Source organism: Oryx dammah, unplaced genomic scaffold (genome assembly GCF_014754425.2).
Source record: "Oryx dammah isolate SB20612 unplaced genomic scaffold, SCBI_Odam_1.1 HiC_scaffold_6, whole genome shotgun sequence".
Lineage (NCBI taxonomy): Eukaryota > Metazoa > Chordata > Mammalia > Artiodactyla > Bovidae > Oryx > Oryx dammah.
Genome location: NW_024070190.1, coordinates 6,308,720 through 6,330,159, shown reverse-complemented (window position 1 = coordinate 6,330,159; position 21,440 = coordinate 6,308,720). Strand labels below are relative to the sequence as shown.

The 21,440-nt window shown below is 46.2% G+C and overlaps 1 protein-coding gene across 1 annotated transcript in view; it reads left to right on the top strand.

Moving 5' to 3' along the window:
- LOC120865112 (ectodysplasin-A receptor-associated adapter protein-like) overlaps nt 1–21,440 on the top strand; it is a 151,511-nt gene that overhangs the window by 85,787 nt on the left and 44,284 nt on the right. The window contains exons 3-5 of the mRNA XM_040242122.1: nt 503–946; nt 16,036–16,094; nt 20,586–20,625. Coding sequence (XP_040098056.1) covers nt 503–946; nt 16,036–16,094; nt 20,586–20,625 — 543 coding nt within the window. The remainder of the gene's footprint in view (nt 1–502; nt 947–16,035; nt 16,095–20,585; nt 20,626–21,440) is intronic.

The following is a 21,440-nucleotide window of genomic DNA, read 5'->3' as shown; positions in this document are numbered from 1 at the left end:
AACTTGAAATTCACTTCTGGGGGGATATACTGAAATGTCGATTTAAGAGCTGCCGGGCGGGGGCGGGGGGCGGAGGGCGGAGAGTGGAAATGGTATTTAAGTTCAGAAGTTGTATTTAGACTTTCCTTTATTAAAGAACCGATTCAGCATTTCCAAGGGAGTGCTAAGCTATTTTTCTAGCGAGGCTGTGCGACCGTGTATCAGGCTTCCTCTTTTCACTCCTTCTGTGTTGCACTTAACCTGGAGGTCATGTAATAACCAATGCCAAAGAAAAATCAAAATAGAAATTATTAGCGTGTGCTGTCATGCAGCGGCGTTCTCTGCCTAAAGACCAGGAAATGGTTTAAATATCAGATCGCCGCCAGGCATCTCAGCCCAGGCCTGTGCGCGGAGGAAAGTTGCCTCCCGATTCGGGGCGAGATGAGGAGCCCGCAGGGCGACCCGTGACTGCAGCCAGGTTTTAAGGCTAATTAATAATTGCTTCGCCGCCGGTGCCGGGCAGCAGTCGCGCGAGCTCCGCGGCGGGACCTGCCGGGGGGACCCGGACGCGGGACTGGAAGGGCGCCCGCGGCGGGCGCTGGGAGTCCCGGGCAGCCGGGGACTCCTCCCCACGCTCCGGCCTGTGGGACCCGGGTTCCCGCCCGCGCCTCCGCAGGGTTGGGGGTGGGGGGGGGTCGGGACGCGCGGGCAGGGGCTTTGCTAATTGCCAAGCAGGAAGTGAGCGCGGGGAAGAGCTGCGGAGCGAGGGAGGAGGAGACGGGGGAGGCGCTGGAGGAGGAGGGGCGCGCGGAGCCACTGAGGTTTGCTCCCCGCGCGTCGGAACTGCAGGGCTCCCTGGCTCAGCACCCGGCTCTCCTCCCGAGTCCCGGAGGCCGCCCAGGCCCCTCGGGCGCCCGTCGGCCCCACCCCGCCCCCATGGCTTCTCCGGACGACCCTCTGCGCGCAGGTAAGGTGACACCGCGCCGCGCCCTCGCCTGGAGCGGGGACCGCGGGTCGCGACGCCAGCGGCTGCGGCAGGGTTGTCGGGGCCGAGCTCCCTGCGAGCCCCGAGGGGCGACCTGGGACCACCCTGGACCGCGGCGCCCCACCCAGGGTCGCCCAGGTCGGGTCAGGAGACGGCCGAGGCGCCCGGGCCCCGAGGGAGCGGCTGCTGGTGGCACCCGCCTCCTGCGCCCCCGCAGCCCGCGTCAACCCCTCGGACGCCTGAGACTGCCCTTTCCTCTTCCCACTCTGTGGCCCCAGCCGCTTTGTTCTGGACCCAGGGTGCCAGGTTGAAACAAGCCTCTCAAACCTCTCAGGCAGAGGAGAGCGCAAGGGGTGGGTGGGGGTGCTTTTCTTCCTCCCGAGCTCGTTCTTTCTCCCCACTCACGTGCTTTTCACTTCTCCTCTTCTCTCCTCGTTTCACTTTTTTTTTTTTTTTTTTTTTTCGTTTCACTTTTATTAAATGCTTTGGGTTCTAAATATTGGCTCTGGGAGCTATTTCGTAAATGTATCCGCAAAACCGAGCGCTGGATCCCACCTGTGGGATCCCACCTGTAGAGGCCCTTGATTAGAACGGCCGCTAGTTCTGTCCTTATCGTTAAACATTATTTGTACCTGAAGCCAGGATCTATCCTTTTCTTCCATCTGACTTGAAGTTAAGAACCGTAAAACACTGTGTTGTACTTGAGGTCAGGATCTAGCTGTTAATTTCACTTGAATTTAGAATCTTTCTTAGACTTCATCTTCGAGAATTCTCTCTTTCCTCTCCCATAACCTTGGCTAATCCTCAGTGAATGATTGTTGAACACCCGAATGAATGAATGATGTATCCCCCAGAGCACACTGGGGCTGTATCTAGTTTCTTTAGGCAGGAAAGGTTAGGGAGAAACCCAGGTATATGGAACTGCTTAAAGACGTGTTTCCTATTTTATTTCTTGGGCAGCATGGGAGCTTGACTGTTTCATTGTTCACTTGGGGCTTGAGCAGTTAGGAGGAGACAGAAAGTACCTGGAGGTGAGTCAGAAGATCACTAAATTGGCATTGTGATGTGCTGGGTCTGGGAGGGCTTCCTGGAGGTCTTAAAGGAAGATCTAAATTCTTCAAGTGGGGAATGGTAAACATTTTATCTATAAGAAATGGAAAATAAATGCATCGTTTGGATATCCTTCTCCTCCCTCATTTTCATTGTTTGAAAAAACAAGAGGAAATTAAGGGAGAAATTCTGCCCCTGTCCCCCAACTCTCGCCTCCACATCCACCTCCTCTTCTGAAAACCTAACTGACTAGGTACAAGAGGTGTTAAGCTAGATTTTATGAATGGTGGTTTCGGATCTTATTAAATGATGATGGTGAGGGAGATTCAAAAATATCTTTATAGGGACCCATTGAATGGGGATATATAGAAAGTCTGCTTGGGCCCCCCACTCCCCCCCAGTCAGTGGCACTGGAGAAGGTAGGGGCTGGGACACGGCATCACGTATAAAAGCTTTAGTGAGTCAAAAGTATGATGAGGCCACCAGGGCAACTAGTGGGAGCTTAGATGGCAGTAATAGCATCGCAGGATCTAGAATTTCAGTCATGGTACTTAGTCTGTGTGGCCCAGCCAAGATGGAAGCACACAACCCGAAACAAAGGGACTTGGAAATCCCAGCACACGTGCTAGGACGAGAGAGCTAAGGATGTCTTTCGGTATGAACGTGTCTCTTGACTTTTAAAAGGTAGAACCTAAGCTTACCGTGGACTCTTTTTGGCTTCCTACAAAGAATGGGGACCCCTCCTAAGTAGAGATGTCTCTGTCACTTGCAGAGATGCTTAGGAACATCTTCAGGCATCTGAATATACCCTCATATCCATTCCCAATCTGCAATTCTATCATCAATTAGATAGAGTTCTTCCATTAAAAAGAAAGATTTAAAAATGACTTCTTTCTGACGTCTCATTTCATTTCTATAACCACCAGGACACACCCACTTGCCCCTTTCATTTCTGTAATGAAGCCACAAGTGGTGATAATGTGAAACTTGTTAGGTGGAATTTTCCCGTCTTTACCCCAAACCCAGTTACCATGCTCTCTCACCTAATTTCCTGCACTGACCTCCCAACTTATGTTTCCACACCCACTCTTGCTTTCCACCAACTTGATCACCTAAAAGTGGCTAGAATGACCTTTTAATATCAACTCAGACCTGTCCTTCCTCTACTTAGGAACCTGAGCTGACTTTCCCGTATATCTCAGTCCTTTAACAGTGTACTCTGTTCATGGACCTCTAGGTCTCCCTTCAGTTGGTGAGCCTGCTCTGTCTCTGTGTTGCAGCCATGCCACCTCCTCTGTTTCCTTGAGAGCCCTGGACCACCTGCCTCCTGGCCTTTGCACATAGAAGACCCCCTTTAAGTTCCTGTCCACTCATCGCCCCACTCCAGTTATCTCCTGCTCACCATTCAGATTTCAGATCAAAATGGATATAGATCTGGCTCCACGTTACACACTCTTGGTGCACCCTTCCAGCGCTCGTCACCGTTTCTAGCCGTGAAATTTCACCATTGTCTTTCTCCCGCATTAAACTATGAGTTCTTAGAAGGCTCGACAGTTTATCTCCAACACCCAGGGCCGTACACAGCACATAGTAAGCCTTGGCTAAATACTTGTCATCTCAGCAAATGAATTGTTCAGTCGCTCAGTCATGTCCAACTCTGCAACCCCGCGAACTGCAGCACACCAGGCTTCCCTGTCCTTCAGTGTCTCCCAGAGTTTGATCACACTCGTGTCCATTGAGTTGGTGATGCCATCCTACCATCTCATCTTCTGTCGTCCCCTTCTCCTCCTGCCTTCAATCTTTCCCAGCATCAGGGTCTTTTCTGATGATTCAGTTCTCCCCATCAGGTGGCGAAAGTATTGGAGCTTCAGCTTCAGCATCAGTCCTTCCAGTGAATATTCAGGGTTGATTTTCTTTAGGATTGACTGGTTTGATCTCCCTGCAGTTCAAGGGACTCTCAGGAGTCTTCTCTCACACCACAGTTTGTGGGGATCAATTCTTTGGTGCTCAACCTTTTTTATTGTACAGTTCTTAACATCCATACGTGACTCCTGGAAAAACCATAGCTTTGATTATATGGACCTTTGTAGGCAAATGAATGGAAAATATAAAATGTAAATACCTATGCCTCAAACTATGACAAACTTAGCATATTAAAAAGCAAAGACATTACTTTGCCAACAAAGGTCCCTATAGTCAAAGTTATGGTTTTTCCAGGAGTCATGTATGGATGTGGGAGTTGGACCATAAAGAAGGCTGAGCGCTGAAGAATTGATGCTTTTGAACTGTGGTGTTGGAGAAGACTCTTGAGATTCCCTTGGACTGCAGGGAGATCAAACCAGTCAATTCTAAAGAAAATCAACCCTGAATATTCACTGGAAGGATTGATGCTGAAGCTGAAGCTCCAATACTTTGGCTACCTCATGGGAAGAGCCGACTCTTTGGAAAAGACCCTGATGCTCGGAAAGATTGAAGGCAGGAGGAGGAGATGACAGAGGATGAGATGGTTAGATGGCATCACCGACTCAATGGACATGAGTTTGAGGAGACTCTGGGAGATGTTGAAGGACAGGAAAGCCTGGCGTGCTACAATCCATTGGGTTGCAAAAATCATGCACGACTTAGCAACTGCATAATGCCTCAAACTGTGGGCAGCAAAAGCTCTTCCCATGTTGGCATCTAAGAAACTGATTCATCGAGTTAGATATGTTAACTGGGTTCACCTTGTAAAGTTGAAAAATAATAAACATCTTTGTATATCCACATGCATATAACAAAGGTGAATAGTATTATACTGTATGATCTTAATTTAAAAAACAACTCTTTACACTAAAAATTCACATTGGAAGGAAAATAGTCATGCTGGTTACAGTGTAGTCAGTCTCTATCTCTACCACTAATAAACCGTCCAACATGGAATGAGTCAGAATTGCCTGCTGAATGTGAATAAAATCTGGTTTGCATTCATACAGATGATATTAAGGAGAGAAAGAAGGAGGCTTTGAAAATCGATAGAGCTGGGGAGGTGGAAGAGTTCATGGCCTCATTGCAATGAGTTAAGTGCCCCGGGCCACAGAGCACATCGGTGTATGTTCCGCCTTTGTTCATTCTCTGGGTCTTGTTTGCATTGCACAGTGGGGCTGCTCTCTGGGAGCCCTGGCCCTAGAGACTGGCTCAGGACAGCCCCTTAGGTGGCCTCTCACCTCACTTGCACCCCTCTGAGCCTTCCTGGCTTGGATGGGTCTGAGGTGGCACCCTGTCCTTCTAGCAAACACCAGTGGCACTAAATCAGGGCTAAAGTGGGAGCATCCTTATTATCAAAGCTAGACCAGTCAGTTCCTCCTCCACATCCACCAGAAAGTGATGACGGGCTGCGATTTCCCTTTCTTCCTTCCCCTTCCTATGGGTTTTTCCAATGCCCACTTCCTTTCTTTCCCTTCCTCACCATGCCTCTAAGTTTTCTTCTCTCTACCCAGGTGTTTTCCCCTCATCTGTGTCTCCTCTTCCGTCCCTTGGTTCATCTCTTCCTCTCCTCTCCCCTTCCCTCGCCCTCTTCAATGGGACCCCTTCAGCTTGGCCCCCATCCAGAGGCACACCTTCTTGATCCCTGGTTCTTTCTCAGCTTGTTCAGCCCCTGCTCTGAGGTCCAAGGATGACAGAGCAGGGCTGCTGCCTAAGACGGGGAAGAAGATTACACAGCGCTCCTACCCTGAGAGCTTCTGTAATCCTGAATACGGTTAGGACTCTAGGGCTTCTTTAGATTCAGGAGTGAAGACAGCTGTAGGTCAAAAGAAAAGCTTAGGTACAAAAATAATAACAAAGGAAAAATAAATTAACTCTGATATCACAGGTTCAAAGAATTGCCTTTAATTCTTCACTAAGAAGCATAAGAGGCCTCACTGTCTTGGCTCGAGAGACTTGAGAAAGCCAGTAAGCTGTGACATGCTTTCCTCTTTGTTTTCCTGAAAGAACATCTTTAGAGGAGATCTTTGAACTTCCTCTGAAAAACTGTCTCAAGGAACTTTTGGCCCTTATCTAATGTGATTCATAAAGGGAGATGTCTGGACATGACCAGGCTGCTCTTGGGTAACTCACCCATGTATGTGTTTCTGTGTTGGGCAGCTCTCCTCCGCAATTCCTGGTGGAGAAGCTGCCAGCTGCAGTCCACAGGCTCCAGGACTCCTGAGAATTCTCATCTGGAAGCTGATGAGAGCTGGGTCTTTGAGTGGATGATGGGTAGATGGGATTTTGGATTTAGAGTTGATGCTGGAATGATGACCACCTTGGGGAATGTTGGGTGAATGTATTTTGCGCATGGGAAGGACATGAATTTGAGGGCCTGAGAGTGAATCGTTACAGGTTGAACTCTTCCCTGCACCCCACAAATTTTGTTGGCATCATAACGTCCAATAACTCGGAATGTGACTTTATTTGGGAATAGAGTCTTTACAGAAGCAGTCAAAATGAAGTCATTAGAGTGGGCTGTCATGCAATGTGACTGGTACCCTTATGAGAAGGGAAATCCTGGGCACAGAGATCCCCCTCCCCCTCCCCCCAGGAGAGCCTGTCATCCGGTGGCCAGTGCATGGACCACTTCTGGCACCCTGAAGGTAGTGGGAAACAGGCAGATTTTGAAGTTAGGAAGTCCCAGGTCCAAATTCTGGCTCTTCCTTTGCCCTGTGACTTTGGGCACTCAGTATGGACACAGGAGAGGCATGGTGCTTTCTCAGGGTGGCTCTGAGGATGAACTGGGGCTCTGTGTAAACCAGGCAGCCCTGGGGGGGGAGACTGTATAAGAGGGAGCTGTAATTGTAACTGGGCTTCCTGTGACTTTCACCTGAAGATGCTCCTTTCCCTGTGGGGCCTGTACTTCTCACTCCTCATGGACTTAAAAAAAATTATATACATATATGTAGAATATTTATTTATTTTGTCTGTGCCATGCAGGATCCTAGTTTCCCAACTAGAGATCGAACCCATGCCCCCTACATTGGGAATGTGGAGTCTTAACCCCTGGACCGCAAGGGAAGTCCCCACTCGTGGACTTACAAAGCTGGAAGAGCGTGTGGAAGCTCTCTGTTCACCCCTGAATAGTGAAGATTGGTATCTTGAGGCCCAGAGAAGTAAGTGACAGCTTCACTTGCTCTCACCTGGGGCTCTGGGAGTCAGGCTGGGTGTCCCTCCAGCTGCCCAGTGACATCAGTTCACCATTGGGTTTCGCTCATGCCTTTTGAGGAGCTCCCCAGGAGATGCTCATATGAATGAAACATCTTCTCACTGCCAGCAGTGAAATCCGCTTTGGTCAGTTACCAGCTCATTTGGGGTGATCTCTGCTTTGTGTGGGGTGCTAGTGGTAAAGAACCCACCTGCCAGTGCAGGAGATGGAAGAGATGGGGTTCAATCCCTAGGTTGGGAAGATCCCCAGGAGGAGGAAATGGCAACCCACTGCAGTATTCTTGCCTGAAGAATCCCACTGACAGAGAAGCCTCGTGGGCTATGGTCCATAAGGGTTGCAAAGAACTGGACACGACTGGAGCAACTTAGCATGCACTGCCTCGTGCAGAGTCACCTATCCAGGAGAGTGGAGGCAGCTTTAGAAGAGTATAGTGACAGCCAGGAGCAGTAGGAAGGTCCCCACTGGCCCCTCACTGAACTGCTGGCCTTGCCACCTTGGAGCTCATGTGATCCTTCTTTTTGTGTCAGCTCCTTTGTGCCCTTGTCTTGTCTGATATCAGAACCATGTCTGGGGGCCCAGCCTGCTGTTACCTGAGGCCTGTAAAAATAAACATTTTAAAGCTTCAAAGTAAACTATTTTATTTTATACTTAATAATATTGTCAACATGTGGGTCTAAGAGCTCTAAGAAAATACTTTAGGACAAATGCTTACTGCTAGACTGGTCTCAAATAACCAGGATCAGCCCTCCTCCAGATAATCTTTGGGTACACAACATGGCCCTGGGAGAACAAGCATGAAGGGGGCCACTTCGGGCCTGGTTCTCGGTCTGTGGGCGGATTTGACACTAAGGAAGAACATCATCCCCAGCCTGGTCCAAGTCAGAGGTTGATACAGTTACAACCATTCGAGTGAAAATAATAAAAAACAGAAACAAAAATGGAACTTCCTTGGTGGTCCAGTGGTTAAGAATCTGCTTTCCAATGTAGGGGGTGCAAGTTTGATCCCTGGCTGGGGAACTAAGATCCCACATGCCAAGAGGCACTTAAGCCCACTTGCTGTAACTGTTGGGCCCATGCGCTGTAACTGGAGAACCCCCACCCCACAATGAAAGATCCTGTGTGCCACAGCTAAGACCTGATGCAGCCAAATAAATAAATTAATAATAATAATAAAAGACCTCAAAGTCCTTCAAAGACTAGTTCTAAACCCGTTGTGGATGTGACTGGTGATAGAAGCAAGGTCCGATGCTGTAAAGAGCAATATTGCAAAGGAACCTAGAATGTTAGGTCCATGAATCAAGGCAAATTGGAAGTGGTCAAACAGGAGATGGCAAGAGTGAACGTCGACATTCAGCAAACTAAAATGTACTGGAATGGGTGAATTTAACTCAGATGACCATTATATCTACTACTGTGGGCAGGAATCCCTTAGAAGAAATAGAGTAGCCATCATAGTGAACAAAAGAGTCCAAAATGCAGTACTTGGGTGCAATCTCAAAAACAACAGAATGATCTCTGTTTGTTTCCAAGGCAAACCATTCAATATCATGGTAATCCAAGTCTATGCCCCAACCAGTAATGCTGAAGAAGCTGAAGTTGAATGGTTCTATGAACACCTACAAGACCTTTTAGATCTAACACCCCAAAAAGATGTCCTTTTCATTATAGGGGACTGGAATGCAAAAGCAGGAAGTCAAGAAACACCTGTAGTAACAGGCATATTTGGCCTTGGAGTACAGAATGAAGCAGGGCAAAGGCTAATAGGGTTTTGCCAAGAGAACACACTGGTCATAGCAAATACCTTCTTCTAACAACACAAGAGAAGACTACACATGGACATCACCAGATGGTCAACACCGAAATCAGATTGATTATATTCTTTGCAGCCAAAGATGGAGAAGCTCTATACAGTCAGCAAAAACAAGACCGGGAGCTGGTTGTGGCTGAGATCATGAACTCCTTATTGCCAAATTCAGACTTAAATTGAAGAAAGTGGGGAAAACCGCTAGACCATTCAGATATGACCTAAATCAAATCCCCTATGATTATACAGTGGAAGTGAGAAATAGATTTAAGGGACTAGATCTGATAGACGAGTGCCTGATGAACTATGGATGGAGGTTCATGACATTGTATAGGAGACAAGGAGCAAGACCATCTCCAAGGAAAAGAAATGCAAAAAAGCAAAATAGCTGTCTGAGGAGGCCTTACAAATACCTGTGAAAAGAAGAGAAGGGATAAGCAAAGAAGAAAAGGAAAGATATACCCATTTGAATGCAGGGTTCTAAAGAATAGCAAGGAGAGATAATAAAGCCTTCCTCAGTGATCAGTGCAAAGAAATAGAGGAAAATAATATAATATTATTTTCTATTGAAATAGTGACTAGAGATCTCTTCAAGACTGTTAGAGATACCAAGGAAACATTTCTTGCACAGATGGGCTCAATAAAGGACAGAAATGGTATGGACCTAACAGAAGCAGAAGATATTAGGAAGAGGTGGCAAGAATACACAGGAGAACTATACAAAAAAGATCTTCATGATCCAAATAATCACGATGGTGTGAACACTCACCTAGAGCCAGACATCCTGGAATGTGAAGTCAAGTGGGCCTTAGGAAGCATCACTATGAACAAAACTAGTGGAGGTGATGGAATTCCAGCTGAGCTATTTCAAATCCTAAAGTGCTGAACTCAATATGCTGGCAAATTTGGAAAACTCAGCATTCACCACCTGACTGGAAAAGTCAGTTTTCATTCCAATCCCAAAGAAAGGCAAAGCCAAAGAATGCTCAAACTACCACACAATTGCACTCATCTCACACACTAGTAAAGTAATGCTCAAAATTCTCCAAGCCAAGCTTCAGTAATACGTGATCTGTGAACTTCCAGATGTTCAAGCTGCTGTTAGAAAAGGCAGAGGAACCAAAGATCAAATGGCCAATATCTGCTGGATCATCAAAAAAGCAATAGAGTTCCAGAAAAACATCTATTTCTGCTTTATTGACTATGCCAAAGCCTTTGACTGTGTGGATTACAATAAACTGTGGAAAATTCTGAAAGAGGTGGGAATACCAGACCACCTGACCTGCCTCTTGAGAAATCTGTATGCAGGTCAAGAAGCAATAGTTAGAACAGGACATGGAACAACAGACTGGTTCCAAATAGGAAAAGGAGTACGTCAAGGCTGTATATTGTCACCCTGCTTATTTAACTAATATGCACAGTACATCATGAGAAACGTTGGGTTGGAGGAAGCACAAGCTATAATCAAGATTGCTGGGAGAAATATTAATAACCTCAGATATGCAGATGACACCACCCTTATGGCAGAAAGTGAAGAAGAACTAAAGAGCCTCTTGATGAAAATGAAAGAGGAGAGTGAAAAAGTTGGCTCAACATTCAGAAAACTAAGATCACGGCATCGGGTCCCATCAGTTCAGTTCAGTCACTCAGTCGTGTCTGACTCTGCAACCCCATGCATCGCAGCACGCCAGGCCTCCCTGTCCATCACCAACTCCCAGAGTTCACTCAGACTCACATCCATCGAGTCAGTGATGCCATCCAGCCATCTCATCCTCTGTCGTCCCCTTCTCCTCCTGCCCCCAATCCCTCCCAGCATCAGAGTCTTTTCCAATGAGTCAACTCTTCACATGAGGTGGCCAAAGTATTGGAGTTTCAGCTTCAGCATATTCCTTCCAAAGAAATCCCAGGGCTGATCTCCTTCAGAGTGGACTAGTTGGATTTCCTTGCAGTCCAAGGGACCCTCAAGAGTCTTCTCCAACACCACAGTTCAAAAGCATCAATTCTTCAGTGCTCAGCTTTCTTCACAGTCCAACTCTCAGATCCATACGTGACTACTGGAAAAACCATAGCCTTGACTAGACGGACCTTAGTTGGCAAAGTAATGTCTCTGCTTTTGAATATACTATCTAGGTTGGTCATAACTTTCCTTCCAAGGAGTAAGCGTCCTTTAGTTTCATGGCTGCAGTCACCATCTGCAGTGATTTTGGAGCCCCAAAAATAAAGTCTGACACTGTTTCTACTGTTTTCCCATCTATTTCCCATGAAGTGATGGGACCAGATGCCATGATCTTCATTTTCTGAATGTTGAGCTTTAAGCCAACTTTTTCACTGTCCACTTTCACTTTCATCAAGAGGCTTTTTAGTTCCTCTTCACTTTCTGCCATTAGGGTGATGTCATCTGCATATCTGAGGTGATTGATATTTCTTCCAGCAATCTTGATTCCAGCTTGTGCTTCTTCCAGTCCATCGTTTCTCATGATGTACTAAGTTAAATAAGCAGGGTGACAATATACAGCCTTGACGTACTCCCATCACTTCATGGGAAATAGATGGGGAAACAGTGGAAACAGTGTCAGACTTTATATTTTTGGGCTCCAAAATCACTGCAGATGGTGACTGCAGCCATGAAATTAAAAGATGCTTGTTCCTTGGAAGGAAAGTTATGACCAACCTAGATAACATATTAAAAATCAGAGATATTACTTTGCCAACAAAGGCCCATCTAGTCAAGGCTATGGTTTTTCCAGTAGTCATGTATGGATGTGAGAGTTGGACTGTAAAGAAAGGTGAGCACTGAAGAACTGATGCTTTTCAACTGTGGTGTTGGAGAAGACTTCTTGAGAGTCCCTTGGACTGCAAGGAGATCCAACCAGTCCATCCTAAAGGAGATCAGTCCTGAGTGTTCATTGGGAGGACTGATGTTGAAGCTGAAACTCCAACACTTTGGCCACCTGATGGGAAGAGCTGACTCATTGGAAAAGACCCTGATGCTGGGAAAGATTGAGGGCAAGAGAAGGGGACAACAGAGGATGAGATGGTTGGATGGTATCACTGACACAGTGGACATGGGTTCGGGTAAACTCCGGGAGTTGGTGATGGACAGGGAGGCCTGGCGTGCAGCAGTTCATGGGGTCGCAAAGAGTCGGACATGACTGAGCGACTGGACTGAATTGAACTGAAACCCATTGCCTTGCTATATTACCCTTTCGCTCTGCTGTTGTTCTTCCGAAAACAACGACGACAAAAATTAAATTCTCCTTGCCCTTCTCATCTTAAATTTCATTTATTCTCAGAGATTTCAGACCAAAGCAAGAGGCTTTGGGCCTCCAAACAGTTGTGGTTGGCAGCCTGGATTTTGCTGTTTACCCCATCACCCTCTGAGGCGCAGATTCTCAGGGGGAGTCATTCCCAAACCTGGACCAGAGTAACACTGACCAGCTGGGTGTGGAAACCAGCCACCTGGACCCCCTCGTGTTGCAGGGAAAGAGCCTGAGGCTGAGAACAATTATTTGAGTCATGCACGGTCACCGTGTTACTCAGACCTCTAGGTCTCAGTGGTGTGGCAGACCCGCGCCTTCCCCCGAAGCTCTGTGCGCCTTCCCTTTAACTGTTCTACTTGCATCCTCACTGCTGCTTTGGGGGTATTTCTGCCTTTTCCCAGCAGTCTCCTCCATTTTCTTCTTTATTTTTTTCCTTTTACTTCCTCTCACATTAATGTCTCTATAGGAAAGAAGCCCTGCATGTCATAGGATACCCGCACAGGATACCTGCTAAAATCCCACACCCGTGGTGGAGATAATCATTTAAAGTATTATCATCTAAGGACTTCCCTGGCCATCCAGTGGTTGAGACTGGTTTGATCTGGCACAGGTTTGATCTCTGATCAGGGAACTAAGATCCCACAAGCCACTCAGCCAAAAAAAGAAAAAAAAAGGTGTTGTCATTCAGATACACTTTAGGGAAAATGAAATGGTCGAGACTAGGCTGCGATTGGAGGAGGGAAGAAGGGACTTGAGGCTCCTCAGTGTGTCTTCTACTACCCACTCCCTATCCAAGAGCCAAAACACGAGAAGGATGGAAAAACAAAACTGGAAAAGCAAATGCAAGCGTCCAGCTAGACCTAGTTGAAGTCCAGTAGTGTGTCATGTTCTCTTTCGTCTCTAAGCCTTCGCCTGTGCTGTTCCCTCTGTCTAGAATGCTTTCCCCTCCCTGACTCTTTCTCCTGGCTAGCTTCAACTCAACCTTCCAGACTCTGGCATCACTTCCTGTGCAGGCTCTTCGCTCTCCACCAGGCACCCCAGGTCAGGCTTGTGTTCCTCCCGTGTGTTTCCCTGTCATTCTGCATTTCTCCTGTCTTCACACCACATGCTCTGTATTATAATTGTCTGTTGTTTGAGGAGCAGGAGTTCTGTAAACTCAGAACGGAGTTAGCAACACAGTTTGTTCTTATTGTCTTTACATCGATTTAAACTCAAGTCTGAGTCTGTCATCTGCTGGGCTGGCAGGAAATTCCATTTCAGTCTGAACTGGGCTCCTTCCTTAGTGTAACACAGGAGTCTAAGAGGATGATATGACGCTTGGAAAAGGAAGGGTCTTGAATTTTTTGTGCGTCAGAGTCCAAGCCTGAGAAGACTCTGAGATCCAGGAGCCCTCTGTTTCTGTGCCAGACCCACATCATGGGCTTTCTTTGCTGGGGCTGGGAACCCTGGGACCCAGGGGCTAGCCCCCTCTGTGTATTCCGTGATGTGATCTTGCCACCTGTGGGCTCTGCCAGGGACAAGGGCCCAGTCCCTACTTGCGGAGTTGCAGGTGTCTGTCCCCTGCTCCACGGGGGGACACTGGCCAAAGCTCTCTCCGTCTGCACCCCCTTCTCTGGGCCACCTCCTTTAATCTCTTCACTGACTGTAGCCCATCATAAAACAGATAAAGAGATGTTCCCTTCACATGACTTTTCCTTTGGGCATTGTCAACACCCGCAGAGAGAAGAATGTGAAAAGTCCAGACACAGTCTCAATGAAAGACATCTAGGGAGAAGGAACAAACCACAGGTTGTCCTGTCCTGTTTGTTTGGACGCCCTAAGGCATTCCCAGGACCTAGGACCCAGGCCACCTTATGTACTTCATGATGGTCTGGGAGAAAAATGAAAGTTGAATCTTGACTGGTCTAAGGCTGCCCCTTAGGGTTTTGCAGCTTGTGTGCTGACTGCACAAATACTGAAGATCCCACTCAGGTATGGTTATCGAGCAAGATAGTTTTCCAGCAGATGTTTCCTACAGTGTCTAATAAAGAAAGTGAAAGTGAAGTCGCTCAGTCATGTCCGACTCTGTGACCCCAGGGACTGTAGCCTATCAGGCATCCTCTGTCCATGGGATTTTCCAGGCAAGAGTGCTGGAGTGGATTGCCATTTCCTTCTCCAGGGGATCTTCCCAACCCAGGAATTGAACCCGGGTCTCCCGAATTGCAGGCAGACGCTTTACCGTCTGAGCCATCAGGGAAGCCTGTCTAGTAAAGGGGGAGCTTTTTTTTTCTCTCTCTAATTTTCTTTCTCAAAGTTATAATCAAATCGTTGCTGACCTGGGTCCTTGGACTCTTTAATCAATTGTAATTCAGTCACTCAGTCGTGTCGGGAGTCTTTGGGACCACATGGACTGCAGCACGCAAGGCTTCCCTGTCTTTTAATCAATAGAAACTGATAAGAGACCAGATGAGGAATTCAGGCAAGGCTTTACTTTGAGTGAAAACAAGAAAACAGGTGCCCTTGCTCTCTACAGAGGGCAGACTAGTTCCTTAAGTGGGGCAAGGGTGTGGATGGACCAGAGGGCTGGCTTGAGTGATCTGCCCACCCCCGCAGTGGTGCTGTGTGCGTGCAGGGATCATATGCAGTTCTCTGCCTTTGTTCCCAGGGCCTCAGAATGGCAATTGGTTTGTGCCCTTTTTGTGTTCCTTATTGTATGCTGTTCATAACTTGCCCCAACTACACATGCACACAGTTATTTTCAGTCCCTTATAGTTTCTTTGTATCTGTTGCTCAAGGAGATATTTGTCAGGTGTGAGCACCGCAGTAAAGAGTCCCAGGTCCCAGTTTGTCTCAAAATCCAAAGTGTAAAAGAGTCATTAATTAATATCATGTTTGACTTCCCTGGTGGCTCAGATGGTAAAGCGTCTGACTACAATGCAGGAGACCCAGGTTCGATCCCTGGGTTGGGAAGATCCTCTGGAGAAGGAAATGGCAACCCACTCCAGTACTCTTGCCTGGAAAATTCCATGGACAGAGGAGCATCGTAGGCTATAGTCCATGGGGTCACAAAGAGTTGGACACGACTGAGTGACTTCACTTTCACTTTCACTTTGCATCATTTGTAGTTATTTGTACCTCTGAGTGTTTGTAGATGTTTATAAGTAAACTGTTACAAAATATGTTTTTTTAATATAATTTATTTTTGGCTGTGCTGGATCTTCATTGCTGCTGGTGGGCTTTCAGTGGATACAGTGGATTGTGGCAAGCAGTGGCTACTCTCTGGTTGCAGTGTCCGGGCTTCTCATTGAGGTGGCCTCTCTTGCTGTAGAGCACAGGCACTAGGGCATGTGGGCTCAGCAGCTGTGGCTCACAAGCTTAGTTGCCCTGCGGCATGTGAGATCTTTCAGGACCGGGGATCAAACTTGTGTTCTCTGCATTGGCAGATGGACTTTTCACCACTGGACCACCAGGGAAGTCCAAATATATATATAAAATAAAATATATATATAATAAAAATATAATAATTATATATATAATATATATTTGTATATATTTAATATATATAATAAAATATATAATACATATATAAAATAAAAAAATATATTTTTTAATGTAGCTTGTCTTAATCACTTTCTTGATGCAGACTGAACCCATTCTTCCTTATTTTGTCTCTACTAATGATCAACAGTAAGTTTCTGTCCAAACTGACGGGGGTAGCTTGCATTTATATGAAGACAGTTATCAAAGGATACATTTGTGCTTTTAAGTTAAAGAAAATTCTCTCATTGTATTTTGTTTACAGATCATTTGGCAAAGGAACCAGTGGAAGACACAGACCCTAGCACTATATCCCTTAATACGGTAGGTTACGCATTTTACATTCATGGTGATGACTTTGGTTTACTCCCCCGCTCCTGTTATTGGTGTTAGACTCTGTTCTTGTTTTGCACATGTCAGGAGTGTTCTTCTTAGATTATGTGAGGTCTTTATCTACTTGTCTTTTTAAATATGTGTTTTTATTTATTTTAAATTTATTATTGTTTTTGGCCACACCATGTGGCATGTGGAATCTTAGTTCCCCCACCAGGGATGGAACCTGCCATGGAAGGCGAGTTCTTAATCACTGTACCACCAGAGAAGTCTCTGCTTGTCTAATTTTAGTACTATCTATTTTTAATGACCCCCTTCTTCAGAAATCAAAATATATAGCTTGAGATTGAAAGAAAAAATATGAACTCCTTACAGTAATGGAGGGCTGCCCATATGTAGGTGGGCATACATTGTCAATTACCTCTTTTACCCCTGAAACAGTCCTGAAAGGTAGGCATTGCCTGCTTCATAGATGAAAAACGGAGACCCAAGGGGTGAGGCAAGTTGCCAAACTTGGAAGCAGGCCAGGTGGGATTCAAACCCGTCAGCTGGCTTCGGATCCCTGCCCTGCCATCCCGTAACCACTCTGTGGTGTGTCTACTGTGATAAAAGATTTTATTATTCTGCTGTAGATGAGGATATGGCAATTAGCTGATTTGTAGAAAGTCAGCCGGACTGATGCCCTGCTCCCTACTCGATACTGCCTCTTACTTATGACCAAATAAATGCCTTTGACAGCATCGCATGTGTTACTGTGCATGCAGTGTGAGATACATTCCTGTTTTTCAAAGTATCCAGAGGATGTAATCTGTTGAGTCATGAAGAATTTGTATTAATTTAGTTAGAATGGCATAAAACACTCTCAAGATATTTCAGTTAAATGTCTTTAAGTCTTTGGTGGAAACTGCCTGGGTGGTCCAGTGGCTAAGACTCCGTGCTCCCAATGCACGGGGCCTGGGTTCAACCCCTGATCAGGGAACTAGATCTTACACTCCTCTACTAAGACCCAGCACAGCCAAAGAAAAGGGGTGATTCACAAGGCACCTTAATGTTCTAGAAACCTGAAATGTTTGTTTTTATGGCCTTACGTCATAACTATAGCACAGTTTAATAAATGTGGATAGCATAGGGAATCAAACTTTGAGACACTGCAATTATGAAAAAATTCCAGCTCTTAACTCCTGCAAAAGCAGAGTACACAATGGCCCTGTGGCCAGGTCTTATGATCCTCTCAGGTGTAGCCTGTTACTAAAGCCATGGGTTCTGTAGAGCAGCGGTCCCCAACTTTTTTGGCACCAGGGATGTTTTATTGCAGACAAATTTTCCACAGACCAGGTGGAAATGGATGGTTTGGGGATGATTCAAGTGCATTCTATTTATTGTGCACTTTATTTCTGTTATTATTACATCAGCTCCACTTCAGATCACAGGCATCAGATCCCAGAGGTTGGGGACCCCTGTAAAAGGGTTACTTAATTCACCTTTCACACTGCCTGACCTGTGATTGTCTTGCTGTCCACTAGATCCCCTGACACCAGGGTCTGCCTTCCTTGGGGGCCCCCTCCTTACAGCTCAGCTTGAGTCCTGGCTGCCTCTCCTCACCCCTCTGTGACTCCAGGACAAATTGCCTTTACGGCAGCTTCCCTGTATTCATGTGTTGGGGCTGCCTGACAAGGTCCTGCAAATGGACTAAAACTCAAGGGCTGTGCTCCCTCTGAAACCTGCAGCAAAGAATCCTGCCTTGTGTCTTCTGGCTTCTGGTGGTTGTCGGCAGTTCGTGGTGTTCCTGGGCTTGTAGATGCTCCCCTCCTCTCTCTTCCTTCAGTGGCACGTGGCCTTCTTCTCCCTGGTGTCTGTGTCTCTCCTCTTCTTACAAGAATGTCTGTCCTGTTAGATGAAGGGCCCACCCTACACCAGTGTGACCTCATCTTAACTAATTCTGTCTACATAGACTCTGTTTCCAATAAAGTCACAGTCTGAGGGACTAGGGGTTAGGACTTTGACGTACATGGGGTGTGCACAGATTTCAACCATAACATTCCTGCTGCTTTCAGGATTAAATTGATAGTCCTTGACATGGTACATGAGGTCTTCTTGTCTCAGCATCCCAGTCATGTGTAGCTATTTGCTGCTTCTTGGATGCCCCACGTCCTCTTGCCATCCTGGGATACCCCTAATGCTGGCCCTTGCCTGCTTCCTCACCTAGTGAGCTCAACTTAAGCATAAGCGCCCTGCCACTCAACTTAAACATTCATTACCTGGAAGGCCTTCTCTGCCTTATCCTGGGGCCTTCAGCTGTTGTCTTCTCTATTTTTTATGCTATTGTGTGGGGATGATTTGCTTGCCTGGCTTTCTGCAAGTCTGTGCCGACCATGTTCTTATATGCAGAGGTGGGCACCGAGCAGGCAGCAGTGTTTGGTGAGTCAAGTTTCCTGAGATCCTAGAATAGCCCCACAATCCCTTCCTCTCACTTCCAGGGTCTTCCATGGAAACCGGCTCCATCATTTCATATCCAGCTGTGTCTTCCTTTTCCACCCCCAGCCTCGTCTCTGCTGCAGGCTGACCAGTCTTCCAACCACCGGGCCTTGATCCTCTATGTCCACCATCTGCAATGGCCATGCTGAGTCCTGGGTACCCTCTAAGCTCGCTTAACTGTCAGTCTGTCCAGGAAACCCACACTTGTTCGTTCTTGTAGACTGAACTTAGTCAGAACCTTGGGATGGTCCCTTCTCTTGAAACACTCACAGTCTGAGACAAATACTTTGAAAAGAGTCTGAGAAGTACTATAGTACAGGTGTGTTTTCCACGTTGTAGGGGGCAGAGTATGGGGAAGGATTTAGTCTGGGGGGAAAGTATTTGACTTTTAAGTTCTTTCTGATTGATTTTTTTTTCCACTCATGATTGTGGTGTATTATAGCAAAAGGATTCAGATTAAAGTCAGCCAAAGGAGGAGGAGCATAGGTCAGGGCCCAGGAGAGTTGTAAGCAGGTGGCTTTCAGTTATCCTCTCTGCTGTGTGGACAGTGTTTACCGGTCTCAGTGATGGTATGTGATGATACACACAGAGTACTGACAACCAGGGAAGCTCATCCTGCCTTTGGTGTCCAGAGTGTTCTTGGGGCTCAGTTGTGTAGACATGCTTAACCACCAGTGTGTCTGACCTTAAACCCCAAGCCCTTCAAAGGTTGAATTGATAACCTAAAGAAGATTAATTTCTTTTGTGGAAAGAGGTTGGAGGCTCCTGCTCCAAAGAAACTCCAAGGAAAGGCATTTAAAACAGAATCCCTGGATGCCCAAGTCCCTTCCATAAAATGGCATAGGACTTTAGTCCAGTGGTTAAGACTACATGATCCCAATGCAAGGGGCCCAGGTTCCATCCCTGGTCGGGAAACTAAAATCCCACTCGGGTATCCAGAGTTTGGTATCCATGGAAAGTCTTAGAATCAGCCCCTCAAGGATACTGAGTGACGACTGAATGTCAGCCTTCCTTTAACTCCTGGTCAATAAGCAAAATTAAATACATAGATGACAACCATGTAAACTCGAACATCCATAGAATATTGGACTATGTTAAGGAAGCCATGTTAATTTTAAAGCTTAATAATGTTAATAAACTCAGGGTTTTTTTCCTTAAAAAAAGAATCTCTGGTTCTGCCTTTGTTTTCCTCCTCTGTCCAAGGAAGACAGCGGTGAGACCTACAGGAGAGTTGGGAGGTGCAACTTTGTTTAAGCTGGAGAGCCATGGACCCAAAGGCCCAGAGGAGATGATGGTGGAACTGAGGCAGGGTCAGAGGCAGGCTAGGGAAATTGGGCACATTCAAGCTTCTCTCATAGAAATCTACAGAAAACAACTACATTGTGTAATCTGAAGTAGAAGTTTCCAGAAGCTTAGATACCTGCATATTTATCAGTACCAACACAGAAATATGTGATTGCAAGAGCATTTGCTATTTTGAATTCCCTGTGACAGTACTGCCCTCAACGAAAGCATTGAGGAACTGTGCGTAATTGTGCATAATAGAGGACTGATCTTCGTGCAACTTACAGGATAGTTCCTTTTTCAGTCCTGTCAACCCAGGACAGAGCTCTCCAGTTGTGAGAGCTGGCCAGAATACGTGCTTGTTGACCCAAATGCATGTCACACAAATGGTGAGAAAAGACACGACAGTCCCTCAGTGTTGAGCCGCAGGAAGTAAAATAGCTCTGCAGACAAGAGAGGAAATGTGGTTTAGTGGTCAGAGCTGAAGGCTTATTGTTTCATGTTCTCTCATTGACGTTTCATCAAATTTGATTTCATCTCTATAAAATTGAGAATAAAAACAAGCCATGGGTCAGGCCTATGGATAAATTCAAGGCTAAAAACTTGCAAGGTTTTAAATGAAAATCATGATTTTCCCAAGACAAAGCTTTCTTTTCACTTTGATCTTCTAATTGACTATGGTGTTTAAAAAAATAACTTTCCCCTTTTGTTGGTTTTCTACAGTCAGACAAGTATCCCATTCAAGACACAGGACTCCCTAAAGGTATGTACAGTTAATGCAGCAACTTGTGCTTGTGATTATTCCTCCTGTCCTGAACAAAGCACTAGTCAGAGTTAAGTTTTCATTTGTTAAAATTGTAGAACAGAAACATACTGATAATTTAGGGCCTGATTTGATCATCTGTAGTATGAATTTTTTAATTAAAATCTAGAAATGACTTTAGATCAAATGATACATCAATTTCCTATGGTGTTTTTGGCATGCTTAAAATGAAGACAACCAGGACTGTGGGTTGCAAGTGACAGAAATATAACTCAAATTAGTTTAAAAAGCGGGGAGGGGGGGCAGGGACTTCCCTGGCAGTCCAGTGGTTAAGACCCTGAACTTCCAATGCAGGGGACACAGGTTTGATCCCTGGTTGGGGAATGAAGGTCCTGCATAATGCATGGTATGGCCCCAAACCAGTAAAAACAAAAAAGGGGAGGGGAAGGATTTGGTGGGTTAGAGTCTTTGAGTCTCTTAAATCCAAACATTTAAAATGGTGTCTCAGGCTCTCTCTCTCTTTTTCTTTTCCTCGTCTCCTTCTTCCTCTTCTTTCTCTCCCCACCCCTCTCTCTGATTCTCATGGCTCAGCCTTCTGTGTTGACTCAATTCTCAGGCCAGTTTTCCCCACATGGTGGGAAAGATGGTCTCTGCCACCTCCAGCTTCACCTGGTGCTGCTTACGACAGTGGAACAAAAGGGAGCCTTTCCCCCAGCACACGTGGCTCAGTTTTAGGGGCAGTTGAGACAGGAGCAGTTTCGTCATGGGGCGATCATATTGACTGTGGTCCTCAGGAGGATGGAGGGCTGACCAGG